Source organism: Erythrolamprus reginae, chromosome 5 (genome assembly GCF_031021105.1).
Source record: "Erythrolamprus reginae isolate rEryReg1 chromosome 5, rEryReg1.hap1, whole genome shotgun sequence".
In the NCBI taxonomy this organism is placed as follows: Eukaryota; Metazoa; Chordata; class Lepidosauria; order Squamata; family Dipsadidae; genus Erythrolamprus; species Erythrolamprus reginae.
The window spans coordinates 8,039,573-8,054,736 of record NC_091954.1 but is presented as its reverse complement, the minus strand read 5'-3'; the positions used below and the strand labels follow the sequence as shown (position 1 = coordinate 8,054,736).

General features: G+C 41.9%; 1 protein-coding gene across 2 annotated transcripts in view; it reads left to right on the top strand.

The window, feature by feature from the left end:
• Positions 1-15,164, top strand: part of ADK (adenosine kinase) — a 311,940-nt gene that overhangs the window by 72,066 nt on the left and 224,710 nt on the right. For both annotated transcript variants that reach the window (XM_070752037.1, XM_070752039.1), the window contains exon 3: positions 72-125. In XM_070752037.1, the coding sequence (XP_070608138.1) occupies positions 72-125 (54 nt within the window). The remainder of the gene's footprint in view (positions 1-71; positions 126-15,164) is intronic.

Here is a 15,164-nt window from a genome sequence, read left to right as displayed (position 1 = left end):
AAAATGGAAAACTGCTTCTGTGTTAATATCTTTTCAACTGACTACAGGTTTTTTTCCCCTTATATTTTCAGATACGGGTTGAAACCAAATGACCAGATCTTGGCAGAGGAGAAACATAAAGAGCTGTAAGAAATTCAATGTTACTTCTTAAGTTTGATTTTCTATTAATTTAATATGAAGTACAGTGATACCTTGTCTTACAAACTTAATTGGTTCCGGGACGAGGTTCTTAAGGTGAAAAGTTTGTAAGAAGAAACAATGTTTCCCATAGGAATCAATGGAAAAGCGATTAATGCATGCAAGCCCAAAATTCACCCCTTTTGCTAGCCGAAGCGCCCGTTTTTGCACTGCATCGCAAAAACACCAAAGTCCTCAGAACCCCACCTTTGGACCTCTGTGTTTTTGCGATGCTGCGATTTCACTGAGGCTCCCTTCGCTGGAAAACCCCACCTCCGGACTTCCGTTGCCAGCAAAGCACCCGTTTTTGCCCTACTGGGATTTCCCTGCTGGGATGCCCCTGGAGCATCAAAAAACACGGAAGTCCAGAGGTGGGGTTTCCCATGGAGGGAAGCCTCAGGGGAATCCCAGCAGCGCAAAAATGGGTGCTTCACTGGCAATGGAAGTCCGAAGGCGGGGCATCCCAGCAGCAGCAGTGGGTTTATAAGGTGAAAATAGTTTGTAAGAAGAGGCAAAAAAATCTTAAACCCAGGGTTTGTATCTCGAAAAGTTTGTATGACGCGTTTGTAAGATGAGGTATCACTGTATTCTGTTTTCACCATTTAATTATAGCAGCTTTAATCTATCTGTTGTTAAAAATAAAACAAAATAATAAAAACACCTTCCTTCCTTTTTATCATGTGACCCTGGGGGATGCTGCAACAGTTGTAAGTGTGAAAAACTGATATAAGAAACCTTTTTCAGAGTTAGCGTAACTTTGAGCAGGTCACTAACTAAACTGTTGTAAGTCAAGGATTACAGCGGTTCATTTAGTTTTATTCCTAAAGTTGACTCTCTTGTCGTTTCAAAATCCAAAGTATATTGTAGCCATAGTTCTATTTGATTGCACACATATAAATTGTGGTAACTTGATGGGTAACTTTTGGAGTAAATATGTGCACTTATCTTGAGTGTTTATTTCCAAAAGCATTTCCAGGGAAAGCAGGGATGCAGTGACTTGAGGTTCTCAGCGATTAGATGTTTATATAAGTGAAATAAAGTGAAATAATTGCTTTTTATCAGTTCTGAAATCTTAGCTTGGGTTACTCTGTTGTAGAAACATTCGCTTGCTCCATGAATTATGCAGTGCCGCTTAGCTCATGCAAGGATATATTACCCATGGCAAATGAATGTAAGATTATTATCTCACGGTCAAAATGACATGTATAAATGGTAGAATCAAAGCGATTTCACAGTCAGCTTTCCTTTTAAACTCTTAGATGTTTCCTGTGTTTTGAATTACAGCTTTCTCCTTTGAATTGAAGTGTTTTCTAAGATCTTTTTGTTTCCTTTACTTCCTAGCCTAATCTGAAGAGCTGGGTTCTCAGGGTGGTCTCCTATCCCAGCATTAATTAATCTCCACCTTCTTTAGCTTTTTCAACAATTAATCTCTCCCTCATAGATACAAGCATCCCCGATATAATGCAAATGATGGGGAAAATCTCCAAGCGGGGATTGGTCATATTGCCCAGAGATGTTGAATAGCAATAGCATTTAGACTTATATATCGCTTCATAGTGCTTTTATAGCCCTCTCTAAGCGGTTTACAGAATCAGCCTCTTGCCCCCAACAATCTGGGTCCACATTTATCCACCTCTGAAGGACGGAAGGCCGCACGAATCCCAGCGACCGGTTAGGTCCCACAGAGTTGGCCTTCTCCGGGTCCCGTCGACTAAGCAATGTCGTTTGGGGGGACCCAGGAGAAGAGCCTTCTCTGTGGCGGCCCCAACCCTCTGGAACCAACTCCCCCCAGAGATTAGAATTGCCCCCACCCTCCTTGCCTTTCACAAGCTTTTTAGATAGGTTTTTTAGATTGTTTTAATATTAGATTTGCTTATTTCTCTTTTTATATTGTTGTTAGCCGCCCCGAGTCTTAGAAACATAGAAACATATAGAAGTCTGACGGCAGAAAAAGACCTCATGGTCCATCTAGTCTGCCCTTATACTATTTTCTGTATTTTATCTTAGGATGGATATATGTTTATCCCAGGCATGTTTAAATTCAGTTACTGTGGATTTATCTACCACGTCTGCTGGAAGTTTGTTCCAAGGATCTACTACTCTTTCAGTAAAATAATATTTTCTCATGTTGCTTTTGATCTTTCCCCCAACTAACTTCAGATTGTGTCCCCTTGTTCTTGTGTTCACTTTCCTATTAAAAACACTTCCCTCCTGGACCTTATTTAACCCTTTAATATATTTAAATGTTTCGATCATGTCCCCCTTTTCCTTCTGTCCTCCAGACTATACAGATTGAGTTCATTAAGTCTTTCCTGATACGTTTTATGCTTAAGACCTTCCACCATTCTTGTAGCCCGTCTTTGGACCCGTTCAATTTTGTCAATATCTTTTTGTAGGTGAGGTCTTCAGAGAGGGGCGGCATACAAATCTAATAAATACAAATACAAATGGAAGGCTGAGTCAGCCGGGGGTGAGATTTGAACTGCTGAACTACAGCTAGAAGTTAGCTGAAGTAGCCTGCAGTGCTGCACTCTAACCACTGTGCCACCTCAGCTCAAAAGTTGTAAGTTGGTCAGCATGCAGATTTTAATAATAATGACATATCATTATTATATACTGTAGGGTATTATAATCACATTATCGCCTAAATCATTTATTGTATTTATGCCAGTAATGAAAAAGTGGTTGGGAATGAGCAGGTCAAAATATTGTGAATGCAAGTAGATGAAGTATTGGCCCCACAACATATCAGATTTAACTATGGTTGAAAAGAAGAAAGTGTGGGTAGTTTATGTGGCGATACCAGGGAATAGCAGAGTAGAATTGGAGACATTCATAAAGATCTGAATATTGAAGTTGAAAGATTTCTACTGACCATGGTGGTCCCAGAGATTACCTGGTCACCCTACTCTGGGTTCCATACCACTAAATCTTGGGTGCGCATGAGAAAATCTGGGCATTGACCAAATTTCCCTCTGTCAATTACAAAAGGTCGCATTGCTTGGATGCACACATATGGCAAGCCAATACATTACAACCTCTTAACTTTTGGAGAAATATTTAATGAGTATAAAAGTCAACACCACCTAAAGAACTGGGAGCAAGGATTTCACATTTTTGTTTTACATGACAATAGTAGTAGAATCCTGGCATTTTTAAAGTTCTGAAAACTTGTACAATATGGCAAAATATATTGAAAATAACATTGTCTTATAGATGGTCTACATCAGGGGTGTCAAACTTGATTTAATTGAGGGCCACATCAGGATTGTGCTCCACATCACTTATGTTAGGGGTGTCTGTGGCGGCCCAAGTGCTCTGCCAATGAAAATGGGCTCCTGAGTTCCGTTTTCGGCTATGGCAGTCTCCTGCAACCCTCTGCAATTGAAAATGGGCCAGTCCTTCGCTGTTTCTAGAGCAGCCCTATGGGCCAGATCTAAGCACCCTGCTGGGTCTGGCCCACGGGCCTTGAGTTCGACACCCCTGGTCTATATTAACTCTGTTACATTTGGAATGAAAATACAGTGGTACCTCTACCTAAGAACCCCTCTACTTATGAACTTTTCTAGATAAGAACCGGGTGTTCGAGATTTTTTTGCCTCTTCTCAAGAACCATTTTCCACTTACAAACCCGAGCCTCCGAAACTGTAACCGGAAAAGGCAGTGAGAAGCCTCCATGGGGCCTCTAGGAATCTCCTGGGAGGAAAGAGGGCCGAAAAAGGCGAGGAGAAGCCTCCGTGGAGCCTCTATAGGAATCTCCTGGGAGGAAACAGGGCCGGAAAAGGCAGGGAGAAGCCTCCGTGGGGCCTCTCTGGGAATCTCCTGGGAGGAAACAGGGCCTCCACCCTCCCTGTGGTTTCCCCAGTCGCACACATTATTTGCTTTTACATTGATTCCTATGGGAAAAATTGCTGCTTCTTACAAACTTTTCTACTTAAGAACCTAGTCACGGAACGAATTAAGTTTGTAAGTAAACTTACCACTGTACATTCTTTTTTACAGCCTGAGGACTTTAACTCCCAGAATTCCTGAGCCAACCATGCTGGCACAGGAATTCTGGGAGTTGAAGTCCACAAGTCATAAACGGGCCATAATTGCCCACCCCTGATCTAGGGTTATCTCCACTGCTCCCCAGAGTGATTCAGACTAGGGGCATGCATGGAGTAGATAAATCATTGTAATCATTAAACAATCACATGCTATTTTTGCGTAGCTTCTGATGCAGCAGAATATCAAAATATTGATTAATCTGGATCTTCCTTTATTATGTTATATTATAGATATTATATTTTATAGTAATCAGTACTCCCTGAAGTGTTTTCACTAAAAGTCAGCCAAGTTTCATACTTAAAATAATGCTGTGACTTCCTATTTAAAAATGGTTCAATATAGTTGACTGGATGAATGATCATTCCACTCCTAAGAGTTATAGCTCTTATAACAGGGATCTCCAAACTTGGCAACTTTTAAGATTTGTGGACTTCAACTCCCAGAATTCTCCAGCCAGCATTCTGGGAGTTGAAGTCCACAAGCCATAAAATTGCCAAGTTTGAAGACTTTTAACATCTCAAATGGAATCTTTCTTTGTTAAAATTTTCACCAACATAACCAAACTATAGTCCCCTCTTCTGAAATATTTTTTTTAAAAAACAAACAAACTTAACTCTCTTTGCTGCTTCTATTTTAAGATAATTTACACGAGGATATCAACTGCCTTCCTGCAATAAATATCCAAATGTATAAAGTGTTTGCATTTTTCTGTAAACACATTGCTGGACAGTCCATTCCATTTTTAATTCTACTGGGATTTTTAAAAACAAAAATAGGCTTTGTTTCACTACTTTTTCTTTGCAATTTTGGACAAAACCTTTTTCCTTCTGCAGAGGTTTTATCGCAGGTGCTCAGGCAAGTAAAATTAGTGCTTCTGGCTTGCTTTCCTGTAATTTCAGTTATATTTTCATATTCGGTTTTAGGAACCTGTCTCCCTCTAAAAAAGAGATAGCATTCATTTGTTCCAGTTGTTTTAACTGCACATTGTTCTCCTATTTTTTGTGATTTTCAATTCGCTTCAGCATAAAGAGTTACCAGTTACCACGTTACCAGTTCTTCTTCTTCGTTGCTTTTGTCCATCTGAACAACTTGCATGCAATCACATTGGCATAAGTAAGCTAGAGTACATACATGATACCACCAGGGGCCCTTAATGTACATTTAAAGTGTTTTTCCATTGGAAGTCCAATTGCGCTGTTCATATTACGCTTTGGCTGAAGTTCTCCTGCCTCTAAAAATACTCCTCAAAGAACGATGCTCCTGATGGTGCTGCTTTTTCTTGCAGCTAAAATCTATGCAGCAATTTCAGACCGACTTGGTTTGGTTTTCCAATGCTACTTGTTTCATTATACAGTGTTCCCTCGATTTTCGCGAGGGATGCGTTCCGAGACCGCCCGCGAAAGTCGAATTTCTGCGAAGTAGAGATGCGGAAGTAAATACACCATTGTTGGCTATGGACAGTATCCCAAGCCTTCCCGTAACACTTTAAACCCCTAAATTACCATTTCCCATTCCCTTAACAGCCATTTACTCACCATTATTACTGGTACTCACCATGGAATAAGACACTTAGTGATCCTGATGTTTATAAACATAATTATTTATTAACAATAATATTTTTTTTGTTATTTATTTGCAAAAATTAGTTTGGCAATGACATATGACGTCATCGGGTGGGGAAAACCGTGGTATAGGGGAAAAAACCGCGAAATATTTTTTAATTAATATTTTTTGAAAAACCGTGGTATAGGCTATTCGCGAAGTTCGAACCCGCGAAAATCGAGGGAACACTGTACTTTCTCCTCTTTCATAGAAGAATGCCCCACCCCCCAACTATGGTGTGTGCAATCCACAGTTATTTGTCTTTTCTGAAAAAAGGAACTTAAAAGCCGCAGCCTGATTTAGGAATTCAAGCTTTTCATTATGAACTTGAAAACCTCAGCTTCACGTAGGGCTTTTTTGTTGCTTCAGTACATTTTTTGAGGATTTCTTCCTATTTTCTCTAGAATAAGCAAATCTGGTGTTTTTTCAAAGGCATTCCATATTTGTATATTTGCAGCGCTGTTTAGAAAAAGACAATATGACAAAAGTGTTTTAGAAATAGGTGTTTCGAGGAATAATTATTGAGTGAATATTATTTGCATCAGAGCAACCTGATCTTCGGGTAGATTTTGGAACAGTTTTATCTCCAAAAGAGAAGACTTTTGTCATGGTTAAGAAATGGAAATGTTACCTTGCACGCAGAGGTTGTATTGGGCCGGTTTGGGCAAACTGCTAGTAGCCATCTGCCGCAGTGCTATGCCGTCCTATTTAAGCACATTTTCAAACCCCATGCTTGTATGCAAGCTGCACACGAGAGCAAAGCACATGTGCGTGTGCATGGAAGTGGTGCATGCGAACAAAGCGTGTGCCCGCACGCTCACATTTGCAAACCGGTATGGAAAATAAGTGAATACCATTCCTGGTTGTATGGTACAGAAACATCTTCCTTTTTGAAACGTGGATGTGGCTGACAGAAGGGAAATAAAAATATTTACATGAACTGGGGTTTGTCTCCCTCTGAAGTATTTACTTAAAACTGCAGCTTGGCTTTCTTCTGTTTTGAAGTACAGTGGTACCTCATCTTACGAACGCCTCTTCTAACGAACTTTACAAGATACGAACCCGGTGTTTAAGATTTTTTTGCCTCTTCTTCCGAACTATTTTCACCTTTACGAACCCAAGCAGCTGCTGCTGGGATGAAGGGGTTTCTTTTCCCCCCCTTTTTTGAAGAAAGAAAAGGGAGGGGCAGCTTGGAGGAGGAAAGATTTTGCATGCTTGCAAAGGCACTGAAACTGTGTCTTTTGAAGAAAGAAAAGGGAGGGGCAGCTTGGAGGAGTAAAGATTTTGCATGCTTGCAAAGGCACTGAAACGGTGTCTTTTTAAGAAAGAAAAGGGAGGGGCTGCTTGGAGTAGGAAACATTTTGCAGAGAACAACGTGATTGCAAAGGAACTGAAACGGTGCCTTTTTAAGAAAGAAAAGGGAGGGGCAGCTTGGAGAAGTAAAGATTTTGCATGCTTGCAAAGGCACTGAAACGGTGTCTTTTGAGGAAAGAAAAGGGAGGGGCGCCCCCCTTGCCTTTCTTCCTTCCCACTCACCCTTTAGCCTAGGCTTGCTTCTTCCACCCGCCCCCTTTAGCTGCTCCTCCCTGCCCTCTGTTCGCCTCCCTTCTAAAGTTTGGGATTTTCCTGAAGGATTTGCACGCATTATTTGCTTTTACATTGATTCCTATGGGAAACATTGTTTCGTCTTACAAACTTTTCACCTTACGAACCTCCTCCTGGAACCAATTAAGTTCGTATGATGAGGTACCACTGTATTTCCGCACCATTAAATGTGGCTTGTCTCCTATGCCCCACTGTGTAAAACATCTGGATAGATCAGGGCTCTTTTCTATGATGTGTCATTCTGGGGGAAAGAGGGGAATATTGAGAGACTCTTATCAGGAGGCAACGTAGTCTAATGGTGAACACTAGGAGATGGTAAATTTTAATCTCACTTTAGGCATGAAAGCCAGCTGGGTGATTCAGCCCAACTCACCTGACAGCAGTATTGGGTTGATTGATTGATTGATTTGATTGATTTATTGGATTTGTATGCTGCCCCTCTCCGGAGATTGGGGCGGCTAACAACAATAATAAAACAGTATACAAAATAATCCAACACTAAAAACGATTAAAAACCCATTAATATAAAAAACAAACATACATACAGACATACCATGCATAAAATTGTAAAGGCCTAGGGGGAAAGTGTATCTCAGTTCCCCCATGCCTGACGGCAGAGGTGGGTTTTAATTTTGCATTCTAGGCTTACAAGCAGTATGATAAGCAATTAGTAGTCCTTGAATCATGCCTATAAGTTAGACTGCCCATTATTTATTTATTTATTTATTGGATTTGTATGCCACCCCTCTCCGTAGACTCGGGGCGGCTAACAACAGTAATAAAAACAGCATATAAAAATCCAATATTAAAACAGTTAAAAACCCTTATTATAAAACCAAACAGACATACAGACATACCATGTATAAAATTGTGAAGGCCTAGGGGGAAAGAATATCTCAGTTCCCCCATGCCTGGTGGCAGAGGTGGGTTTTAAGTAGCTTACGAAAGGCAAGGAGGGTGGGGGCAATTCTAATCTCTGGGGGGAGTTGGTTTCAGAGGGCCGGGGCCGCCACAGAGAAGGCTCTTCCCCTGGGTCCCGCCAAGCGGCATTGTTTAGTTGGCGGGACCTGGAGAACACCCACTCTGTGGGACCTAACTGGTCGCTTCCTACCAAAACTGGGGGAGACACTGCACCAGTATCAGAAATGGAGCTGCATTCATAGCTCTGGGTGACTGGTGGGCGTGTGCATGCATTGGAGTGAGAGTTGGCTTCTGTGCATGTACAGAAAGTAAAATCTTGCGAGAGGACCCACGCGCAAGAGAGAGATTTCAGAGATTTTTTTTGCTTCTCTGCATGCGCAGAAGCGATTCTCGCCCTGACGCACAGCCGCTGGTCACTCAGAGCTGTGCACGAATCAACACCAGAAAGTTGGAATCCCCACCTGCCTGGTGGGGTTGTTGCCGTGGGAAGAGTAGGAGGAGGAAATGTTAGATACAGGGTGTCCAGCAAACCTGGAAAAACAGGGAAATCGGAATTATCATGGGAATCGGCGGTTCAGGAAATATCAGCGAATTATCAGGAAATTCAGGAAAAAAAGCCCGATCCAATCAGGGGGGAAACAAACTGTATTAAAATATTTAAAAGTTAGGGAAAAATAATATTAAAGTTGCGTTGCTTTCAATGTGTACAAGGCAGCAAGCAACCACACCCATGAGTTAGATTTTAATGTGCTTGTGGTTTTGGCTGTGTAGGGTTTATTGTCAGAGTAGTTTCTCCCTTTTCAGCTATTCGTCATTCCTTTGAATGGGAACCAGATGAGGACACTTGATTACAAGAAATATTTACTTACTTACTTACTTACTTACTGCATTTATATGCCGCTCACTCCAAAACGGACTCTGAGCGGCTAACAACAGTCATAAATACAAAACAGTGGCACCTCTACTTAAGAACGCCTCTACTTAAGAACTTTTCTAGATAAGAACCGGGTGTTCAAGATTTTTTTGCCTCTACTTAAGAACCATTTTCTACTTAAGAACCCGAGCCTGGAAAAATTTCCCAGGAAATTTGAGAGCGGCACGAAGGCCCGGACAGTTTCCTGCCATTGATGCTTTAATCCCGGCCATCTCGGGCTTTTCTGGGCTGCCAGAGGAGCCTTTCGGTGGCGCTTAAGGAGGCTTTGGCAGTCCAGAGCGAACAAAGCATTTTCCTTTCTCTGGGCGCTTGGAGAGGGAATAAACCTCTGCCAGCGCCCAGAGAAAAGAAACGCTCCCTTTGCTCTGGACAGCGACTGTCCTCCTCCTCTTCTTCCTCCTTCTCCTCCCACCCAAATTCCGAGCTTTTATTTCTTTCCTAATGGGTTTGCATGCATTATCTGCTTTTACATTGATTCCTATGGGAAAAATTGCTTCTACTTACAAACGTTTCTACTTAAGAACCTGGAACGAATTAAGTTCTTAAGTAGAGGTACCACTGTACATCAATAAAATCTACAGTGCCATAAAAACTACAATATCATAAAAATATATATAATTCCAGGCCTGCCAGAAAAGCTTTCCGGAAGACCAATAGGGAGGAGATAATGTGAATCTCTGGGGGCAATTGATTCCACAGGGTTGGAGCCGCCACAGAGAAGGCTCTTCCCCAAGGTCCCGCCAACCAACATTGTTTGGTGGATGGGACCTGGAGAAGGCTGACTCTTACTGGCTGCAGAGAGGTATGAGGGAGGAGGCAGTCCTGTAAATAGCCTAGCCCTGAGCCATTTAGGACTTTAAAGGTAATAACCAACACCTTGAATTGCGTTCAGAGACTGACTGGCAACCAATATCAAAACTTTATGATCCTTGACCTATGACTCCAGTTGAAGTCAATATTTCCATCACCTAGCAAGGATGTTGTGAAGGGGGCTTTGCTCCATTTTAGGACCTTTTTCCCATGGTTGTTAAGCAAATCATTGCAGTTACTTAGTGAACAATACGGTCATTAGGCGAATCTGGCTTGCTCCATTGTCTTTGCTTGTCAGAAGCCGCTTGGGAAAATTACAGATGTTGATCACATGACTCTGGAACGCTGCAACTGTCACAAAATACATGCCAGTTGCCAAGAGCCCAAGTTTTGATCCTGTGACCATAGGGGAAATGCTTAAACTGTTGTTAAATCTGACAAACAGCCATAAGTCTTTTTTTTTTCAGGGCCTGTCGTAACTTTGTCACTAAACAGTCACTAAAAATGAACATTTGTAAGTCAAGGACTACCTCTGCAGAATATAGGAAAATAATTTTGAAAGCCCAACCACATTGTCCACCTCCCTTTCTTCCTTATACCAAAGGGTTTTATTTCTAAGGATCCCTTTTCCGGCCTTAAATCTTATTTTTTTCTCTCCCTTTTCTTCTCCAGGGTCACCTCTGTCCTGCTCTATGTTCCTTGGCCTTGGCCCATAACCAAGAGCTCTACTTCAAAGGGATTAGCTTGTATACTTGATTTTCAAATTTAGTCACAAGCTCATTTGTCTCCTCCTCCTCCTCCTCTTTGTTTAAACTGCTTTTTTTGTAAACATAAACAAATATTAAAAAATGTAGAAATGTAACTTGTTTGACCCAAGCTGAGCCTGTGATTATTGTCCCTCTCTTCTGTTTTCAAAAAAAAAAAGTCTTATTAAATAATCCCAGCCTGTGCTGCTTCTCCGATCCAACTCAGATGTGGGAAGTTTTGCTTGTTTAGAATAGAATTAGAATAGAATTTTTTTGGCCAAGTATGATTGGACACACAAGGAATTTGTCTTGGTGCATTTGCTCTCAGCGTCCATAAAATAAAATATACATTTGTCAAGAATCATGTGGTACGACACTTAATGATTGTCATAGGGGTCAAGTAAGCAATGAAGAAGCAATATTAATAAAAATCTTAGGATATACGCAACAAGTTACAGTCATACAGTCAACATGGGAGGAAATGGGTGATAGGAATGATGAGAAAAAACTAGTAGAATAGAAGTGCAGATTTAGTAGAAAGTCTGACAGTGTTGAGGGAATTATTTGTTTAGTAGAGTGATGGCGTTCGGGAAAAAACTGTTCTTGTGTCTAGTTGTCTTGGTGTGCAGTGCTCTGTAGTGACGTTTTGAGGGTAGGAGTTGAAACAGTTTGTGTCCAGGATGTGAGGGGTCAGTAAATATTTTCCCCGCCCTCTTTTTGACTCGTGCAGTATACAGGTCCTCAATGGAAGGCAGGTTGGCAGCCATTGTTATTTCTGCAGTTCTGATTCTCCTCTGAAGTCTGTGTCGGTCCTGTTAGGAGAAGAGAGAATCTGCAGGAATAGAATAGAATAGAATAGAATAGAATTTTTCTTTTCTTTTGTTTTGTTTTGTTTTGTTTATTTTATTTATTTTATTTATTTTATTTTTATTTATTTTATTTATTTTATTTATTTTATTTATTTTATTTATTTTATTTATTTTATTTATTTTATTTATTTTATTTATTTTATTTATTTTATTTATTTTATTTATTTTATTTATTTTATTTTATTTTATTTATTTTAGACAAGTGTGATTGGACACACAAGGATTTATGCTCTTAGAGTACATAAAAGAAAAGATAAGTTCATCAAACATCAGGCAGAGTGCTGTACTGCAAGCCACTGAAGCTGACTGTAGATCTGTAGGTCAGCGGTTCAAATCTCATCACAAGGTTGACTCAGCCTTCCATCCTTCCGAGGTGGGTAAAATGAGGACCCGGATTGTGGGGGCAATATGCTGGCTCTGTTAAAAAGTGCTATTGCTAACATGTTGAAAGCTGCCCTGAGTCTAAGGAGAAGGGCGGCATAAAAATCAAGTAAATAAATAAAATAAATAATGATTTAATGATTTAACTACTTAATGATAGTCTGGGTACAAATCAGCAATCAGGAAACAATCAAGTATTAATATAAATCGTAAGGATACAAGTAAAAAGTTACAGTCATAAGTGGGAGGAGATGGGTGAGAAGAACGATGAGAAGACTTACGGTAATAGTAATAGTAATGCAGCCTTAGTGAATAGGTTGATAATGTTGAGGGAATTATTTCTTTAGCGGTATGATGGCGTTCTGGGAAAAAACTGTTCTTGTGTCTAGTAGTCTTGGTGTGCAGTGCTCTGTAGTGACGTTTTGAGGGTAGGAGTTGAAACAGTTTATGTCCAGGATGCGAGGGGTCAGTAAATATTTTCCCCGCCCTCTTTTTGACTCGTGCAGCATACAGGTCCTCAATGGAAGGCAGGTTGGCAGCAATTGTTTTTTCTGCAGTTCAGAGAGATAGATCCTTGCCTGCCACTCTGTGGGATTTGACAAGCTCTAAGCATGACAGGATCCTATCCTGACGATAATTCCTTCTGGAATTTTGTTCCAAAGATAACAGCAGTGAGGTGGGATTGCCTGGAACTTTTCTGTAAACAGAACTACAGTGATACCTCGTCATACAAACTTTTCGAGATACAAACCCGGGGTTTAAGATTTTTTTGCCTCTTCTTACAAACTATTTTCACCTTACAAACCCACCGCCGCTGCTGGGATGCCCCGCCTCCGGACTTCCATTGCCAATGAAGCACCCGTTTTTGCGCTGCTGGGATTCCCCTGCAGCATCGCAAAAACACATAAGTCCGGAGGTGGGGTCTCCCATGGAAGGGAGCCTCAGGGGAATCCCAGCAGTGCAAAAACAGGCACTTCGGCTGGCAAAAGGGGAGGATTTTGGGCTTGCACGCATTAATCGCTTTTCCATTGATTCCTATGGGAAACATTGTTTCGTCTTACAAACTTTTCACCTTAAGAACCTCATCCCGGAACCAATTAAGTTTGTAAGACAAGGTATCACTGTACTACCTTATATACTCGTGCTGGCGTATTGCCCACATGCCACAGGTGGCACGCAGAGCCCTCTCTGTGGGCACGCAAACCGGAGCCCCAGCTCAGCTCCACTGCGCACGCGTGCCTGCCTCCCACTGGCCAGCTCGTTTTCAGGTCACTGCTGTTCATGCGTGGGGATGGGGCACATGCGAGAGACATGCTTGCAGGAGACGGGGCGTATGCGCAGCGATCGCAGAGGCAGGAGGTCCATGCATGCATTGCATTATGGGTGTGCACATGTGCATGGTTTTGGCACTCGGCACTGAAAAGGTTAGCCATTGCATATACAGTGATACCTCTACCTAAGAATGCCTCTACTTATGAACTTTTCTAGATAAGAATTGGGTGTTCAAGATTTTTTTTGCCTCTTCTCAAGAACCATTTTCCACCTTACAAACCCAAGCCTCCAAAACTGTAACCGGAAAAGGCAGGGAGAAGCCTCTGTGGGGCCTCTCTAGGAATCTCCTGGGAGGAAACAGGGCCTGAAAAAAGGCGGGGAAAAGTCTCCGTGGGGCCTCTCTAGGAATCTTCTGGGAGGAAACAGGGCCGGAAAAGGCAGGGATAAGCCACTGTGGGGCCTCTCTAAGAATCTCCTGGGAGGAAACAGGGCCGGAAAAGGCGGGGAGAAGTCTCTGTAGGGCCTCTCTAGGAATCTCCTGGGAGGAAACAGGGCTGGAAAAGGCTGGGAGAAGCTTCCGTGGGGCCTCTCTAGGAATCTCCTGGGAGGAAACAGGGCTGGAAAAGGTGGGGAGAAGCCTCCGTGGGGCATCTCTAGGAATCTCCTAGGAGGAAACAGGGCTGGAAAAGGCAGGGAGAAGCCTCCGTGGGGCCTCTCTAGGAATCTCCCAGGAGAAAACAGGGCTGGAAAAGGCGGGAGAAGCCTCTGCAGGGTCTCTCTAGGAATCTCCTGGGAGGAAACAGGGCTGGAAAAGGTGGAGAGAAGCCTCCGTGGGGCCTCATTAGGAATCTCCTGAGAGGAAATAGGGCCTCCACCCTCCCTGTGGTTTCCCCAATCGCACGCTTTATTTGCTTTTACATTGATTCCTATGGGAAAAAATTGCTTCTTCTTACGAACTTTTCTACTTAAGAACCTGGTCACGGAACGAATTGAGTTCGTAAGTAGAGGTACCACTGTACTGAAGCTGGCTAATTTTGAATTAAGCTTCTCTCTTTTAAATTCCTTCTCTTCTTTGATTATTCAATCCCCACTCTAATGGGACGATCAACATTGTTATTAAACTGCCAGCAATGCGATAAAGATTTTTTTTTGTCCTTTTGAATGCAGATGAACAGGCCACCACATGATGGTGCTGCTGTTTTGCTTCGTTTATCTCTTTAAAATTGTCCCGCTGAGACTGAAATAAAAGCTACGCTGTACCACAAAAGGGCCAATTACAATAACAACAAGAAGAAGCTTGATGCCATTTTGCCACTGAAGCTTTGAAGAGATGTACACCAGTCGCAGAGAATATCTGGAAGGATTCTTTATTGATATAACCCCAGGTCTCTTTCTCCAGGAGTTTAGGACTGGATTTGTAATCTGCATAAAGCAGGTTTTTGTATTCTATAGGCAGGGATATTGTTATAGGACGCTTTTCCAAAGATATTGTTGTGGTGGTGCCATTTCTGACCCACACATGGACCTAGTAGATGTCTAGTTTTGCTTCCTTGAGTTCCTGTTAGTTCATGCAGGTGTGTCTTAGGCGCCTAGTTTTCTGTCCGTCCGTGTTTTGTTTGCCTTGATTTTTTTTCCAAACGTTGTGGACTCTTGTTAGTGACTCTGTTGTTAGTGTTTTGGGTTTAAAATAAGCTTTAGCATCACTGTCTTGTAAATTATCATAGGTGTAGGTCAGTGGTGGTATTCACTTATCTTCCCTATCAGTTCTCAAATGTGAGAGTGCGTGCATATTTGCTT